Below are 18600 nucleotides of genomic sequence, written 5' to 3' on the forward strand. Positions count from 1 at the left end.
TATAACACAGTAGATCTGGTGGAAGAAAAGAGAATGAAATAACAAATACGTTTTCTGTTTTTTATTGTTGTAGCATCATCTTTCACGTGTACTAGAATAGCCACACAGTCAGATAGGATGCTGGAGATCATTTTGATGGATAACACAAGAGGGCATCTGTAGGTGTGCAAAGTTTCAGACTGATAACTTCAGGAACAGTGCAAATAACTATATACCACATATCAAAAAGCAATTCTAACACAAAAAAATATATATATAATGTTTACAAAAATATTAGAAAAACAATATTAGAAAAAACCAGTAGAACCCTTGGAAGTCCTCTACACAATATTTTGCTGCCTGTGCCATGTCCCATAGCAGTCTCTTTCTGATGTAAAGCAGAGGCAAACTGTACAAGTGATGCAGGTGTGACACAGAACACAATGACACCTCCATGCTGTGCCCTTTTGGCCCTGAGGCACAGTCATGCCTGCAGCAATGAACTGTGGCATATGAACACCATTGTGGGCACAGGTAGAGCGGGCAGCTTGGCACCGGGGGCTCCCAGTCGGAGTCGCTATCACTGTGAAAGAAAACATTTAAATAATATATTTGTATTGTATGAGCCTTTTATCATCACATAAAATAAACAGATATGTATTGTATAGAGCAGAGGGAACAGTCACTAAGGTGAAGTGCTGTTCCAGTCAACTCCGGCCATTGTTGTGGGCCTGCCCTCCCCGAACAGCACCCATTTCATATGGAAATGGAGAGGTGTAGCAGCCGCAGTGGCCATGTGTGTGTTTGCTGTTCTACTCCATTCCATTTGAATAATAAAAAGTAATATATATATATATATTTTGCAATGAAATGTTTGTTTGTTTGTTTGTATACACACAGACACACACATTTCATTGCAAAATATTTATATTTCATAAAACGGCATTAGCACTTACCCGTCCAGAAGTACGTCCTGTCCTTGCAGAAACAGCTCCTCAGCTCCTCAGCTCCTGTTTGAATCATAACACTCAAAGATTCCTCAAACAAAAAAAATCTGTCTCACTTTCCCGATCAATCTCTTCTATATCTGTATACTTAGACTTTGCCATGATGTCTTCAATGAAATCGTTGAAAATACAACTTTCTAAAATACTGCTGTGCGTAACAAGCGTCACAGCAACTCCTCTGATAGTCAAGGCGAGAATGGAGTTTGTTATGCGTGCGATTACAAACAAGGAATGGTGGTCCAACCCAACTCAGCTCATTGGCTATCTACCCAGCAAGATTTCAAGAAGATCAGTGGTCATTGGGCAGAAATACAGTCAATCAATGAAGCTTCGCTAAAATGATTGGTGCGCAAGGAAGTAATTGCTCGTTGTCTTCAAATCAGTTCACTTCGGTCAATACTCCCAGCAACAAAAAAAATCCCCTGATGTTGATCCCTGTACGGGGATCGCAGCCAGTGATGCTCTATGTGCCTCTTCTATTAACGGTCCAATGCATCACTAATGCTAGCTGAGCTAAACTTACAGTACCAATCCTTTTCATTTACCTTCATTTAAAATCAGGGAGTCACCATTGAGACCGGTGTCTCTTACGAGGGCGCCTTGCATGTACAATTTCATAAAAATACATCAACAATCAAATACAATATGAAACAAATACAAGGCAACACATATTGGAGAAACATAAATACACCCAAAACCATCAACAAAGAAACATTCTTCACGATAAGAATCCTCTGTTCACTGCCTGAACTGCCCTAGGGACACTGAAGTATCTATTCAACATGTATTTTGGAGATCATTCCAAACATGTTGTTGAATTCGACATTTTGAACATTGAGATATTAAATAAATGATAGAGAAGAAGAAGCCTTGAGTAGGAAGAGTGGAAGAGAATGGGCTTTATGTTAGAAGTTAAGGGTTCTCTGTAAAAACCCAGAAGGCTTTGGAATATGTTTGATGGAGGAGAGGAGAGTGATGTGTTGATATAGGGGAGACAGATGGATATCTGTGGATTAGGTGAAGGAGTGGTTGAGGTCAAGAGATCCCCTGAAGGGAGTAATACGGATTTAGTATCCTGTTACTCTTTTCCTGTAGAACCATATATATATATATATATATATATCTGTGATGGGAGAAATATTGGGTTGTTTGATTTACTGCTGTACAGAACCTTTGGGAAGAATTAAACTTGGTTAAAGCTTATCTAGTGTCCTTGAGTTATTTACTCTGAAAAATAAGAACCTAACAGATGGCGTTGTCGGCAGGATTCACCACGATTTATAGTCAAACCATAGAATCCAGATCAGTGGAGCAGAGCTGGCAACGAACAAGGTAGGCTAGTTCCTATATCTAATATAAGTGAAGGGTAGGTTCCATATAGGATAGGTCCCTAGTGAGGATATTCCCCTGCGAGATCTGGAAAAAGGACAAAAGTCCCAGTTGCAGTGACGTTTTGGTTTAAGACGAGAGTTCTAGAAGATGGTGAGTTTAAAAAAAAAAAAGAAAAAAAAGAAAAGAGAGGATATTCGAACACTGTTTGATTTACGTGTAGTAGCAGCATCAATACGGAGAGAGGTTGCTTTATGCCCTATGGGGAGAGGGCGCGATGAGATATGAGGTGGATTATCAATAATAGTGATATTTGAGGAAGTACTGGAAATGGACATAACGTCCTGTCTGTATTTTCCAGTAATAAATTCGCAGACACTATGGTATCGGTTCTAATACAAAGTATTAAGTGCCCTGACCAATTCATTATAATCCGGGGAAGTGTGTGGTGCCATCTTAGAAAATACTTAATAATAAGGTGTGTATTATAGACGGGAGTGAAGAAATCTAAAATACCCTGAACACGGTCGGGAGTTTTTTAGGGAATAACAACTATTGATATGGTCGACAAACGGACCAGTTTCTCCCTGTAATATAGAGCTCCCAGAGTTTAATAAAGCCATGGAAGCGCTGACCAAAGCGCACGAGCATTCTACCAATTCGTCTGGAATATGGGAAAAATAAGAACCTAACAAATGTGTAGCAAGAAAAGTGAAGGCTGACTTACTTAACTCTCTGTAGACACCAAAGGAGTCTCCAGAGTTATCAAACCCGTGTTCACACGTTTGGTTAACTTGTAATTTAAAATCTTAACAGTGAAGTTAGGTAAGTCGGAAGCTTGTGAACAAAAAGAGCGTAATGATGTGATCTGCGTAACTTCAAAAGAAGCACAGCCAACTTTTTGGTAAAAGAATACAGTGATGAGTAATAAAAAACGGTCTCCTGTGACAAAACAAAGGGCGCTATGAAAAACGACATCCGGGGGAGGTTTAAAAGTAGAGGCAGCTGCACTTTGATAAATAGTTCCACCCTAATTAAGAACAGGTTGAAAGGTTGACTGCACAATCTGCTTCCTGACGACTTAAGAGACCATATCTGTGTCTGCAAAAATAGCCCACTTTAAATCTTAGTTTAACAAGCTCATTCGTATGTTTTATAAACTATAAATCATTATAGAACATCCGATGAGTGAGGATGTAATCCATCTAAGTGAGAAAATCTTACTCGCAAACAAACCCTAAACTGAACCACCACAATAAAGTGTGCCAGCTATTCTCATATTCCCCATTCGCCCCCTGACTGAATTAAGTGGAATGACTATGCCTTGTTGAAGCTGCCCCAAACACAGTAGGCCAGGTGGTTTGAGCCTATGTGATACTGGTCCAGATTGTCTCCTATTGGCCAGATGTTGCTGTCCAAGCCACCCTTCAGCCTGACTGGCCAATGAGCATGCTGAGGCACTGAGTGACATGGAGACAGCGGGTCAATGGGCACGCTTCAGGCACAGAGTTATGGAGACGGCAGCAAGGCCACATCTGGAGGACTGGACGTCCACAGAGAATCACACCATCAAAAGAGAGAGAGCGTGTGTGGACGGACAGAGAGAGGGTAAGAGAGAGCGTATGTGGACGGACAGTAAGAGTCAGAGAGTCAGAGAGTCAGAGAGTCAGAGAGTCAGAGAGGGAGAGGGAGAGGGAGAGGAGAGAGGGAGAGGGAGAGAGTTCAGCCATGCATCAGTAACACTGACACAGCTGTGGACAACTGTGTGAATGGGCAGAGAGACCAAAGCACCCAGCAGCCATCATCAGCTGTGAGTTATCCACAAGGGTCCAGGCAAACACACATTCACACATGGAGTTATGGACACAAACATCACAAAATTAAAGTCAAACAATGCGATGCCTCCTGACTGTTTGGAGAGGAAAACCAGGGAGAGAGAGGGTAAGAGAGAGAGAGAGAAACCTTCTCGGTATGAGGCAGAGAGAGGGTAGCTTCTGTATAGAGAGCTCAGAGATCCACAAGGGTCCAGATAGAAAGACAAACTCAAGAGAGTGGATATCACAGCCACTAGAGAATACACCGTAAGAGAGAGAAACCTGTACAGTATGTGGACAGACAGAGAGCCAGAGGGGGAGAGAGAGAGAGAGAGGGGGGGGAGAGAAAGAAGCAGAGGGAAAGAGAAAGGAGGGTAAGAGAGAGCGTCATACCATCCATGTCGGGGTCACTGTTCGGTTTACCCTCAGAGTTCAGCCATGCATCAGTAACACTGACACAGCTGTGGACAACTGTGTGAATGGGCAGAGAGACCAAAGCACCCAGCAGCCATCATCAGCTGTGAGTTATCCACAAGGGTCCAGGCAAACACACATTCACACATGGAGTTATGGACACAAACATCACAAAATTAAAGTCAAACAATGCGATGCCTCCTGACTGTTTGGCAGGAAAACCAGGGTCCAAACCTTCTCGGTATGTGGCACTAGCAACAGCTTCTGTATATTGGCTCACTTATCCACAAGGGTCCAGATAAACACAAACTCACACGTGGATATCACAGCCACTAAGAATACACCGTAAAGCTAAACCTGTACAGTATGTGGTCTGACTCACTTGCAACAGTAAAGAGTTACTGTAGGTATATACATGAAAGGTTTAGAGTAGGCCTCTATCATCAGACTCACTGTTTGTGGGTGAGCTCATACTGCTAACAGTAAAGCAACAGTTGTCCTCTATCATCAGACTCACTGTTTGTGGGTGAGCTCATACTGCTAACAGTAAAGCAACAGTTGTCCTCTATCATCAGACTCACTGTTTGTGGGTGAGCTCATACTGCTAACAGTAAAGCAACAGTTGTCCTCTATCATCAGACTCACTGTTTGTGGGTAAGCCCGTAGGGGTGTGCCGAGTAGTCAGAGAAAACAAGCATCTTAACAGATATAGGCAATTTTCCTATGATCAAAGTATTTTTGATTTTTTAAATCTGGGTGGCAGCGCCCAACTTTCAATCAAGTGCACGGTGCTACGTGGTCTAAAATAACTCGACTGGCTAGTTATCCTGTCTGTAAACAGAAAGGCGGGGCTGTACATTGATCCTGCTGCACTGATTCAATAGAGTGAAGATTGTACTTCTCTGTCCACACGCTTCACTTGCATGTTGTTTTCGGTCTGATCGTTTAGATCGCTGCTGCCTCCTGTTCGCCTACTACTATGATACATCAAATGGTGAGGACGTTTGCTAGCTAGCAAGCATAATATCTAACAAGCAGGCCGAGGGTAGGGAGAAAATATGAACCGCCCATGCACATTCTGACTGAGTAACAGCAAACCTTTCTGCCCGGCCTGCTGCAAGTTGAGGGACACACACACACACACACTGTTGGGGATTAATCAGAATAGTTGGGTAACATAGATAAGATGTTTTATTTTCGTTATATGCTTGTGAGTTACTTCTCATTTAGAATGTATCTCGTTGTACTATAGTGGTGGCCATTTGCAGTTATCCTTTCTCTGTCCTGGGGTCAGTTACTTGGGCCGCAGAGAGGGGAGAGGTCAAGCTTGTCTTCATATGTAAACATGTTTTTTAAACCATGTGAAGGAATGATTGAGGGGGAACCAATTATCTCTTGGCTCCACAATGTCTGTGTGCCTCTGTGATCTTCTCCAGGAGGGTGTATTTGATATATGCTAGTTTTTGGTCCTGAATGGTACCAAGAGCGAGATAAGAACATAGTTTAGGAGAGACAAAGCTGAACGATAATTCATAGCCAATGCTGTCTGGCTATATGTGTCTTTGCTATAAAGGATCTCAGTTGCAATGTGTAAGGGACTCTCAGAGAATTCATTTATAGACACTGAATTAATCTGAGAGTCTCAGGGTTGTGATGGAGCTCATATAATTAAAGATGGACTTTATGATAACTCTGAATTGTGTGTGGTTTTCTCTCATGATTTGGTAATACAGGACATTTCCACTACAACACACACACACACACACACACATCAGCCTTTTTGGTCTATAAACCTGCAGGGAGATGAGGTATTTTGCCAACATCTACTTAGGCATATAAAAACTATTTTGTTTTTCACAATCACGAGTATCATCTGATCCAACTATCAACTGCCAATTTACGGATATGATTACAAGTATGGCCAGATTGGCACACCCCTATCCTACTGGTAGCAACAGTACAGCTACACAAGGCCTAAACAGTAAAGGTAAACCGCCATATTGTCTGACTCACTGTTGTTTGTGGGTGAGCTCCTCCTCCTTGCTGACCAGGTCCTGCTTGAGGTTGGCCAGCATCTCCACCGAAACATCCACCTGGCGGGAGAGCTCCGATGCCTTGTCCTCCAGGTCCTGTTTCTCCTGGCCCAGCCGCTCGCTCTCATGCTTGGCCCGCTCCAGCTCGCCGCTCTTCCTCTCCAGCTCCGTCTGCAGCCGGCCCACGCGTGCAGCTATCTTCTGCTCCACCTGCAATGGAGGAGGGATTTTGGTTCCAGTCCAGTGGTGGTGATGGGAAGTACTTTTTATTTGAGTTTGTTGGTACATATGTAAAATACAGAAGAAAAAAATATTCTGAAAAAAAGGGGAGAAAATACCAATAAATATATATATATTTTTTTTTTACTTTTCTCTTCCAAAGAAGGGTAGTGATGGGAAGAAATGAAATAAATCAGTGTTTCCCAAACCTCTTCTTGAGTATTCTCATATTAGTATTCCACATATTAGCATTCTAGAACAAGCCTGATTCAATTAATGAGCTTAGTGTGCTTGGTGATAAGTTCACCAAATGAATTAGGTGTGGTAGTACTGGTATATATTATACATTGAATAAGTGGAATTAGCTCGGGGTACTCAAGGAGAGGAAAAACTGAAATAAATAAACGTAGATGATTACCATTACCTCCTCTGAGAGTTTCTCCAGCCTCTCGTCCAGCTCCAGACGCTCAAAGGCCCTTGCCTTCAGCCTGGCCAGACCCTCCTCATAGGCCGCCTCCACTGCGCTCGCCGCCACATTCGCCGCCACCGCCACGGCCGTGCTTTGGTTGCTGTGGGAACCGTGATGGTCACCGGCTGCACTCATGGCTTTCTTCACAAAGATCTCCCCCAGGGGGAACTCTACATTGGGGATGTAGAGAGCCGCGGCGTTGGACGTTGTGGACAAACCGCCGAGGTCGTCGGGACAGGGAAGCTCGCGGCACGGGAAGCGACGCTCCTTGAAGTCCCTGAAGGCGGACGACCGGAGTTGAAGTCCGTCGAAGGGGTCGTTGTTGTTGCTGCGGTTGCCGCCGGGGGCAGAAGGAGCGAGGAGAAGGTCTCCGTCGGCCACCAGGGGGAGTAGTGCAGCGGCGTCACACACGCTGTTGGACTTGGAGAGCACGTAGAGCGTCTCGTAGGTATGGCTGTACTCCAGGTGGGCGCGGAGGGAGGACAGCGACCGGAAGCGTTTGTGCTCCCCGCAACGAGGACAGCGGTAGGGCAGGTCCAAAGAAGCCATTCCGCGAAAGGCCGGCGGGGGGCCCCTCACGCGGCACAGCGGCGCAGACACGCCGCGGGCGTACTACTCACGGAGTACTGGGCGGGTCCTCTCATGGTACAAAAATGGTGGTGGTGAGAGTTAGATGAGGGCGAGAAGGAAGACAGATGTCTGAGGGAGGCGAGAATTAGACCAAAGGCCATTCACGCCATCACACATACTGACAGTCTGACACACACAAACCCAAACCCGCAGATTCAGAATCTTCTTAGGTTGTAGATTTGTTCCTCGTCACCGTTACTTCTGCCTCACCATGAACCTTTGGCCCTGAAAGAAACAGCGAAAGAGAGTTTAGGACATTATTTGCATTTCTTACATGTGAAGTCGGAAGTTTACATACACTTAGGTTGGAGTCATTAAAACTAGTTTTTCAAACCACTCCACAAATTTCTTGTTGACAAACTATAGTTTTGACAAGTCAGAAATGGAACAGCAGGTCCCAGACATGCTCAATGGGATTGAGATCCGGGCTCTTTGCTGGCCATGGCAGAACACTGACATTCCTGTCTTGCAGGGAAACACACAGAACGAGCAGTATGGCTGGTGGCATTGTCATGCTGGAGGGTCATGATGATGGCCTTCTAGGCAGAGTTCCCCTGTCCAGTGTCTGTGTTCTTTTGCCCATCTTAATCTTTTCTTTTTATTGGCCAGTCTGAGAAATGGCTTTTTCTTTGCCACTCTGCCTTGAAGGCCATCATCCCGGAGTCACCTCTTCACTGTTGACGTTGAGACTGGTGTTTTAAGGGTACTATTTAATGAAGCTGCCAGTTGAGGACTTGTGAGGCGTCTGTTTCTCAAACTAAACACTCAAATGTACTTGTCCTCTTGCTCCATTGTGCACCGGGGCCTCTCACTCTTTCTATTCTGATTAGAGACAGTTTGCGCTGTTCTGTGTAGGGAGTAGTACACAGCGTTGTACGAGATCTTCAGTTTCTTGCCAATTTCTTGCATGGAATAGCCTTGATCTCTCAGAACAAGAATAGACTGACGAGTTTCAGAAGTGCTTTGCTTCTAGCCATTTTGAGCCTGTAATCTAACCCACAAATGCTGATGCTCCAGATACTTAACTAGTCTAAAGATGGCCAGTTTTATTGCTTCTTTAAATCATAACAGTTTTCAGCTGTGCTAACATAATTGCAAAAGGGTTTTCTAATGATCAATTAGCCTTTTAAAATGATCAACTTGGATTAGCTAACACAACATGCCATTGGAACACAGGATGGTTGCTGATAATGGGCCTCTGTACCCCGATGTAGATATTCCATTAAAAATTTGCCGTTTCCAGCTACAATAGTCATTTACAACATTAACAATGTCTACACTGTATTTCTGATCAATTTGATGGTATTTTAATGGACACATTTTTTTTGCTTATCTTTCAAAAACAAGTACATTTCTAAGTGACCCCAAACTTTTGAACGGTAGTGTATGTTTTTTCAACAACAGGTCAATAATATCAAAGGCTGCACTGAAATCTAATAGTACAGCTCCCACAATCCTCTTATTAGCTATTTATTTCAACCAATCATGTAATTTGTGTCAGTGCAGTACATGTTGAGGGCCCTTCTCTATAAGCATGCTGAACATCTGTTGTTAATTTGTTTACAGAGAAATAGCAGTGTATTTGGTCAAACACATTTTTTCCCAACAGTTTGCTAAGAGCTGGCAGCAAGTTTATAGGTCTGCTGTTAAAACCATTAAAAGGCCGCTTTTACCACTCTTGGGTAGCAGAATTACTTTGGCTTCCCTCCAGGCCTGAGGACAAAGACTTTCCTCTAGGCTCAGATTAAAGATATGACAGATAGGAGTGGCTATAGAGTCCGCCACCATCCTCAGTAGCTTTCCATCTAAGTGGTCATTATTGATCGTTAACAATAATTTCCCCACATCTCCCACACCAACTTCACAAAATCCAAACTTGTACTGCTTTTCTTTCATTATTTTTTAATTTTTTATGCCTGAATACAATTTCTCACTGTTCGTTGTTGGCATTTCCTGCCTAAGTTTGCCCACTTTGCCAATGAAGTAATCATTAAAATAATTGGCAACATCAGATGGTTTTGTAAAGAATATGCCATCTGATTCGATGAAAGATAGTTGAATTCATCTTTCTGCCCATAATTGAGAAGGTTTTGACAAAAGTATTTCTGTCAACACACAAGACAGTCATCACATCGACCGCTAGTGATGGGCATTACGAGTCTTTTCTGTGAGCAGGATCATTTGGCTCAGTGATGCTTAGAAAGTGAACTACAACCATGAAAAAAAATGTCAATCAAAAAAAGCCTAAAACAATGAGGCTCTCTTCTCACTAGATGGTAATTCCTCAGTGCAGAAACAATCTTCGGATAATGTTTTTATAATTTATCTGCAGATGAGATGTCTGGAGCTCAAACGACAATAGTAAAAGTACGCAAATCAGAGAGTCAAATGAACATCTTTCACATATGGGATTTGACGTTCGCCAAAAAGAGCCGTTCAAAAGGAGCAGTTTGTGAACAAACGACTCATCACTACTGGCTACACACGGAGTGACAGACAAACACCCGCACCACACAGACAAAAATGGGCAATATTGCTGGAAATTCATTGGCAGATAGTGTTAGGTTTGGCTTTTTAAGCCAATAGTGGCTAACCTGGGGTGGGATAATGTCAAATGTTGCGTTGACTAGATAGGTGGGAGCTTGCGGTGTCTGATACTTGTGAGATCTGGTTATGACAGTTTAAGATGGAACACGTGAAAATTGCATGTACTTTGGGTAAATGTTTAGCGAGCTACTCATAGGTGGGCTACGAGCTACTGGTAGCTTGCGATCGACCTGTTGGAGACCCCTGATCTACTGAAGCATTGTGGTCAAATTAATTTGAGTTATGTATAGTTAAGATGTAGCTAAAGCGGTGGTCACCAACCTTCCGAGTCAAGATCGCTTTGAGTAGAAATGCAAGCTGAGATATACAGCACAGATGATTTTATTTTTTTCACGGGACAAAAACGTAAGCCTATGCAACATTAACCAACTAAAAAGAGCTTTGTGCAGTAGGCTATAGGCCCAGTACATTAACACTGCATATTGGCTATGTTTGTATTGCCCTGCCATTGTTGTTCTTCTCTTTCCATTTTAATTGTAGGGATTGGACACTGGTAATAGCATCGGTTGGTCAGTCTGAGGGCAGGGAGGGGAGTAGCGGTGAGGCTGCATCTCACCCTTCCTCCTCTCTCCCTCCCTCTGCTGAGAGAAAGGGGACACAGTCTTCCAGCTGAAGGCGAAACTCAAGTCGCACTGCATTATTTCTGCCTCCTGCACCAATTCATGTTGTTACTCTTATGACCAGAGAAAGTGAAATAGTCCTCAATATAAAAAAAGACAAGCCTATAATAATAATAATAATAATAATAATAATAACAATAATAATAATAATAATAATAATAATAATAATAATAATAATAATAATAATAATAATAATAACAATAATAATGCAAGCTTATCAGAACCCTGCTCATTCATTGCAGCTGGTTGTACTGTGAGTGGTATTAGGGAGAATGTGCATTTTATGGTTTAAAAAATGTGTTGACAGTGCTGAATAACAACTTCAACATGAACTTACTCAAACAGCAGCTCTTCGCTGTATTCCTCGAGTCTCTCCCGTCATGGTTTTAAACGTTTTGTAATCTCACAATATCCATTTTACTTTGCGTTCGAGGCTTCTTTTTACAGTCTATGGCTCAAGGAAACTGCAGATTCGGTGATCTGAGCTATCCGATTGGCCAGCTGTAGGCCTATAGGTGCACTCGATTCGCTCTCTGGTCCTGCCGGGTAGGCGGAGTTCTACCTTCAGACACATGAAATGGTTCAACATGGGAACACTTTGCCGTCCTGGCGCCAGGGCTGCGGAATCAACTGCATCCACCGCAAAAACATGAAACAATTTGTTTTTAAATAGGAATGCGGAGGCTTTGTTGTTGTTTTTTTACATAAATGTTTGGTGATCGACGAAGAATGCCTTAGAGATTGACCAGCGGACCATTCAAAGGGTGCTTGATTGAGTATGACGTTTGTTGATGCAGTGTGCTGCAGAGTCAATGCCGGAAACAAGAACAGGCAGCACAGCTTTGTGTCCCAAATGGCACCCTATAGGTCCTGGTCAAAAGTAGTGCACTATAGAGCGAATAGGGTGCCATTTAGGACAAACAGAGTTTTAGAGGGGACAACTGACAGGCTGAGCTCATTTTTAGAAACATCTGACATTTCAGTGACAAGGTCGAGACACTGCCGAGGATGTAAATTGCTGCTGAAAGCCCTTCTCTTCCCCTTCAATGCATTGTCTTATCAGTTGAATTATTAAACATTTGGTTAGCAATAAAATATAGAACGATAGACATCTTTCGATCCTATCCTCCCCAATTATAGATTAGAACGATCAGAATATGACTTGGTTAAAGCTGTTTCACTAGACAAGCCTTATCCAATACATCTCCATTCAACTAATAGCCTACAAGGCTAATTCAATTATTCCTATACATATCAACGTCAATGGATAATGGTTTTATAACAGCTAAGTGACCCCAGAGACACACAGACCAGATGGACACTGCCCGTTATAACAGACAGTGGAGAGCAGAGGGAGAAGAAAGGAAAGAAAAACATATTAAAATGTTTTAAAATTTTGAAGAAAAAAAAAACAAATAAAATAAAAAAGTATTTCTCTGCCCCCTTCCCCTGGGCACATTCCCTTGCGCTGCCCCTCACGTTCTCTTGCTCTATCACTCCCTCACCATCTCTTGCTCCCTCCCTCCCCTTAGTACAGTGCATTCCGAGTGGATAGACATCGGGGAGTGGAGAGGTAAACATAGAGCCTATTAGTCTGTTTACCACTGTCCTCGCTCGCTACATCTTCAGGGCAACCACGCTAAGTCGCTAACAACGAAGTCTAGAGGGTTGACCCAGGCTGCATGTCTGGCACAGTGGACCCGCCTTACCCATGGCGCCACGGTCAAAGCCTCACAATTGTCACGCTGTGGTCACCTCACTCTACCCGGTTCTTCTTCTTCTTCTTCTTCTTCTTCTTCTTCTTCTTCTTCTTCTTCTTCTTCTTCTTCTATCTGCCCTTCCCTTCCCTTGCAGGCCTTTTGATTCTGGATTCTGCCTGTCAAGACAACGACCACAGGATTTGGCCAGACAAAACAAACAGAGCTGGGGCCCGGCTTATTCCAGACAGTGAGTGTTGATGAACACAGCCCCCAAAATGTTTTTAAAAAAAGAAAAAAACTGACCAAGCAGGTCAAATCTGATCCCTTTCCTATTTAAATGAGTGAATTTAGCTCTAAATATCTGTCAGTCAGTGTGACAACAGCAGGCTACAACAGTAGGGTCCTTGTTAATGGCATTTAACAGTCCAATGAGTCCACCCAGCCATCTGCCAATTAGAGTTCGGACGCAGAGCGTGAGCAGCTGGGCCGCTGCGGTGAACATCACAATGCCGTAGCCTGCCGTTCGTCAGGGCAATTAACCTGAAAGTGGCCTCCCGAGTGGCGCAGTGGTCTAAGGCACTGCACCGCAGTGCTAGCTGTGTCGCTAGAGATTCTGGGTTCGAGTCCAGGTTCTGTCGCAGCCGGGAGTCCCATGGTGCGGCGCACAATTTGCCCAGTGTCGTCCGGGTTAGGGGATAGTTTGGCCGGCACGTATATCCTTGTCTCATCGCACACTAGCGACTCCTGTGGCAGGCCAGGCGCAGTGCACGCAGACACGGTCGCCAGGTGTACGGTGTTTCCTCCGACACATTGGTGCGACCGGCTTCCGGGTTGGATGGGCATTGTGTCAAGAAGCAGTGCGGCTTGGTTGGGTTGTGTTTCGGAGGACGCATGGCTCTCGACCTTCGCCTCTCCCGAGTCCTTAAGGAGTTGCAGCGACGAGACAAGACTGTAACTACTACCAATTGGATACCACGAAATTGGGATAAAAAAAATTATGAAAGTGATGCCCTTCGCGTAATTGAATCCAATTAATTCTGCATGGCATTTGGTTGGTTTTCCTGCAACTATTGTGGCGTCCCCTGTATCGTCTGATCTAATTAGTGAAGCACATTTAGCTTCAGCGCAGAGAGAGATTGCCTGCTGGGCTAAAAAGGTCCAGCATGTGAGAGATTGAGGTCAGATACTGTATAGGTAGTGGGTACTTGTACAGAGTAACAGCGAGAGACTGACAGGTTGGGGTTTCAGCTAAGTCAGACCTGACCATATTGATTGTGGAATTGACTGGTGGCCGAACATTACTGTCCTGACAGAACTGCATCTCATTGAGTGAAACAGTGTTGCTTCCGTCCCTCTCCTCGTCCCTACCTGGGCACGAACCAGGGCAACAACTGCCTCCCACGAAGCATCGTTACCCATCGCTCCACAAAAGCGGTGGCCCTTGCAGAGCAACTACTTCAAGGTCTCAGAGCCAGCGACGCCACCGATTGAGACGCTATTAGCGCGCACCTCGCTAACTAGCTCGCCATTTCACACCGGTCACATGAGCACTGTTAAAACCACATTTAGCTCAAGTGCATTTTTTAAAACAAACCTAAGAATTGATGCTAAATCTATTAAGCTTATAATAGAGATGTTGGAACACTTCAAATCCTTTAATTGTGTTGGCCACATCTGTCTTGTTATCATTTGGATGAATGCCACTGCAAACTACCGTCATCCCTAATTTCAATACATATTTAAAAACATGTAAAGAAATTCTCAGCCACAATACAAAAAGTCTTATGAGGATCTGTTAATAAGAGAGAGCAACATTAGCTGCTTGCACATTAGTGTGCTGCTGCCATAGAGGTGAGCTTTCCCCACACAACCCCCTGAAGCGCTTTTAAACTTTAACTCACATATTACAGAACTGACAAATCTTCATGATTCGTGACTCTGAAAATATTGTGGGCAGCACAGCCGACCTCTAACCTCACCCTAGCAAAATCGCTCATCGTGATGGCATGTTTATTTCCCCTTGAACAAATTACTATCGTTATGATTAGCATGTTAGCTTGTGCTGCTTTAGATGAGCTGGACAAACAAAAAAAATCCCATCAGCGTGACTCTCTATTCAATAGACATGTCTTCCAGACACTGATCCTGTGCGTTACAGGTCTGAGACCCAGCGAATTAGACAGAGTAGAGGCTTTTAGGCATTCAGTGGAGGGGGATTAGGCATGAGGGTCTATAATGCCTATTAACATGCCAAGCAGGCATGATAGTAAACATACTAGCCTGGCACAGACACATCCTTACTCAGCTCAGTGTTCTCACACACCAGTGATCCCTAGACTAGTCCCCGATTCAAAAAGGGGTTGTCGTCTTTCAAATACTTTGAGTGTTCATCTAAGCTTACCTGGACTGCCAGTTGAACAGGGTTTGCAGTTTGGGGACTATTCTATTAGTTCCATTGCTGCCAGGTAAGCGCAAATCAATGTCAAAATGTTTTTGAAAGAAGAAAAAATACAATTTGAGGTACTGTGCACTTTCTCGCATGGACTTAAGCAAAATAGTGGAAACTCTCACCTTCCAATGCACACCATTTTCTATGCTTTTAAATCCATGAAAGGGAGCACCCAAGGGCAACACTTCTTGAAAAAGAGTGGAAAATCAGCAAGAATGGGAAGAGCACTGCCAGAGTATACCCGCTCATTAAACCAGGAAGGCCGTGGTCAGAGACGATAAAAGACACAATCCAGAGAGATGTAATTGGCCAATTGGGCGGGAAGGAAGTGAAGTGGCTTGTCAGTCACGTGTCACTTCCTTTGACTGGAATGTATTGGCATCCCACTGGCCTGCTCTCACAGTATGAACTCACTTGGATGTACTGCTGAAGCGCACATACACACGTGCCGCGCACGCACGCACACCCACACAGGTACAGTTTATCCTCACACACACTTTCGCTCGACAGAAATAGCCCCTCTAAAGTGTTCTCCTCGATAACTGACTGTGTACACATTCAGTTCCAAACAGAACAGGAGACAGAAGACAGCACATCAGATAGCTCCATCTCTAGACGACACCACAGGGAGATCTTGTGGATGCAGCATTTACCTCAGTCAAGCATAAACACACTCAAGCTGCCTGCACTATCCCCCACCTGCCTGCCTACAGTACATGCAATAGTCGTATACACACACACACACACACACACACACACACACACACACACACACACACACACACACACACACACACCTGGGTTCAAAGAGTATTTGATATCTTTCATATACTTTCGCTTCAACCGGTGTCTCCAGTCTTGTTGGCATTTTGCCGTTGGTGATATATCTATCCCTTTTCCAAGCACATTGAGTTTGCCTTGTGAATCTGAATCAATGGAACAGTCCCAAAAGTGCAAACACACTTGGCACTTCGGGCAGGTTAAATATGGTATATGAAATAAAACAAATACTATTTGAATCCAGGTCTGGCTGAATGGTATACTACTGTTAGGGCTGTGACTTAATTGACGATTATGGATGAAGAGAATGTCATGAAAATCAAATAACCATTTTTTTTTTTATTAAATAGGGCTACATACATTAACTCTATTTTCATGTAGATAAACTTGATCTAATACGGGGAGTTTTTACTAATGATTATAAGCAATTGTTTGGCCAATACCTGGCATGGTGTAGTTTGATACAGAATTCATTTTTAGACTAATCAAAGCTGATCAGGCCCGTACCAGGCCGGTATGCTGCCCTAGGCGAAGAAAATAAAACATAAAATACGTGCTCCCCTCCTATCCCCGCAAAGTAGAATAGTATAGGGTATAATACAGTGTCAGCCCGCAATGCACTGTTATGAATGCCCAGGCGGTAGACTACAGTTCGTAAAACATACCATTTACCATTAATCCATGTAATTTGGTTGCATTTATTTCTGCTAATGCATGTATTAATTACGGTAATTTACCGTTGCATTCTCTGAGTTGAAATGTTATTTGCAGAGTTCACAACTTGCTACACTTGTGGGAAACAAGTATTGGTTCATTTCATATAATTTACACGCTCCATGTGAGCAATTAGCATGTGCCTGATTTCTTTGTCCTGTTAATGTTGACGGAGTGCACACGCCTGAACACGCATGGAAGTACCGGGCCTGCTTCTCGCAAATGTAGGGAAAGTGCCCAACTGGGCTTCTTAGTGTTTTTTCTTCACCTCACAAATTAGAATAGTTCCTCACAGTACTTGAAAATGGTAATCAGCGTTGCAGATAAATAGGCTATGGACATGTTGCGTGTATTTGTTTCTATTTGAATGATTGTCAACGTCATACTATAGCATAGCTGTCCCCTTCATACTTTCCTGGTTAAATATCTTATAGCATAATTTCAGGAAAGCCTAAATAAAAAGGTGGAGGCCTACGTTTAATACATTTATGGAAAAGATAAATATTTGCTCGTGTCTGACGACGCTGTTGGCTTTGATTGACTGGTGCTTTTACTGGGGTGTGAGTGCGTGAGTTTGCGGATTCTCTATAGGCCTATATGTCCATTCAGAAAGTTTCCTAAAGTAGCCTGACTGAACTCCATCTCTTTAATAAGAATCGAACGCTCCTGTGATGATTTAATCTAGTAAAAGGCCACTCAGTAGCTTAGATTACATTATTTATTTCATTACGGTGTCCACTTGTTGAATAAAATGCTATCGAATGACCGCTGCAGCAGGGTGTGTGACGTCGTGCAAATATTTTGGTAGAAGTGAGAGAAAATCCTTCAGACTTAATTTGAATGGTTTTGTGTCAAATCGGATCTGTTTTAAAAACAATTATATGCAGAAAAGCCAACAGACAAGGTAGGCATATATGTTTAGTTTGACTTCGTTGATGTTGTGTCAATACCAAAATGTGACAGATCCTCTCCAAACTGGCATTTCTTAATTTGTTGATTACTATTTGTAAGTAATAACCTGAATAATAATAAAATACCAAGATAATAACGAAGTGTAATGGCTAGTTTCAAATGGATATGCTTCTTTTAAAAAACTATGTAAACACGATTGTCGATGACCATGTACAATGGCCTGGCAAATAACCAAAATTCCAAGACCGCCACAGCCCTAACTACTGTGAGAGGGGATCTCCACACACACACACACACGGCTCTTCACAGCACCTGGGGCTTCCACTGTGTTCTCAGAATCATGCAAGCCTGCAGGGGTAAGTGCAAGGCAGTACAGTGCAGCATCGATCTACAATGATATTTACTGTATCAGACATTACTGTATGTTATTGTAAACTATACAAATAGAGTCGCACACTCCATTTATAAACTCACAGTAATGTTGGTGATTCTCCCAATAAATTACTGGGAGTTTATATATGGCGTGTGCGACTCTTTATTTTTTATAGTTTAGTCCCGGTTAGTCAGCACCGTCACGCAAAATAATTGTTCTGGTTGTGCGCCAGCTCATGCTTTTTTATTGTATCACTTATCCTCACGTCTACACAGCATTGAAAACGGTTTTGTTCTAACTGACGAAATTCAGTGTTTTGTTTCCCTGCATGTCCTGTATGACCCTACTGTGCCGAAACTCAGCTCTTCAAGTCTGGACTAGGCCTTCAAAACAAATGGAAGGGAACCTATAAAATAGAGATATAATGTTTAAAAGAGCCTTCCCTGGCTGGCAGGCAAACTGTAACGGTCTCACAAACATTTTTTATTGCCGTCCGTTTCTAATCAGGCTTCCAGACGAGAAGGAAGCAAAATAGAAATGACACCGGATTA

At 43.2% G+C, this 18600-nt stretch overlaps 1 protein-coding gene across 2 annotated transcripts in view; it reads right to left on the reverse strand.

The window, feature by feature from the left end:
• The window catches only part of LOC118362922 (F-box only protein 41-like), a 97637-nt gene that overhangs the window by 61922 nt on the left and 17115 nt on the right, over window positions 1-18600 (reverse strand). Inside the window, exons 2-3 of one of the 2 annotated variants that reach the window (XM_052486591.1) lie at window positions 7220-8119; window positions 6557-6786 (exon numbers count right to left, since the gene is read on the reverse strand). In XM_052486591.1, the coding sequence (XP_052342551.1) occupies window positions 6557-6786; window positions 7220-7813 (824 nt within the window). In that variant the 5' untranslated portion in view covers window positions 7814-8119. Of the gene's footprint in view, window positions 1-6556; window positions 6787-7213; window positions 8120-18600 lie in introns of both variants that reach the window. The other variant, XM_052486590.1, reaches the window with a different exon arrangement.

The sequence above is a fragment of the Oncorhynchus keta genome, chromosome 29, assembly GCF_023373465.1.
Source record: "Oncorhynchus keta strain PuntledgeMale-10-30-2019 chromosome 29, Oket_V2, whole genome shotgun sequence".
In the NCBI taxonomy this organism is placed as follows: Eukaryota; Metazoa; Chordata; class Actinopteri; order Salmoniformes; family Salmonidae; genus Oncorhynchus; species Oncorhynchus keta.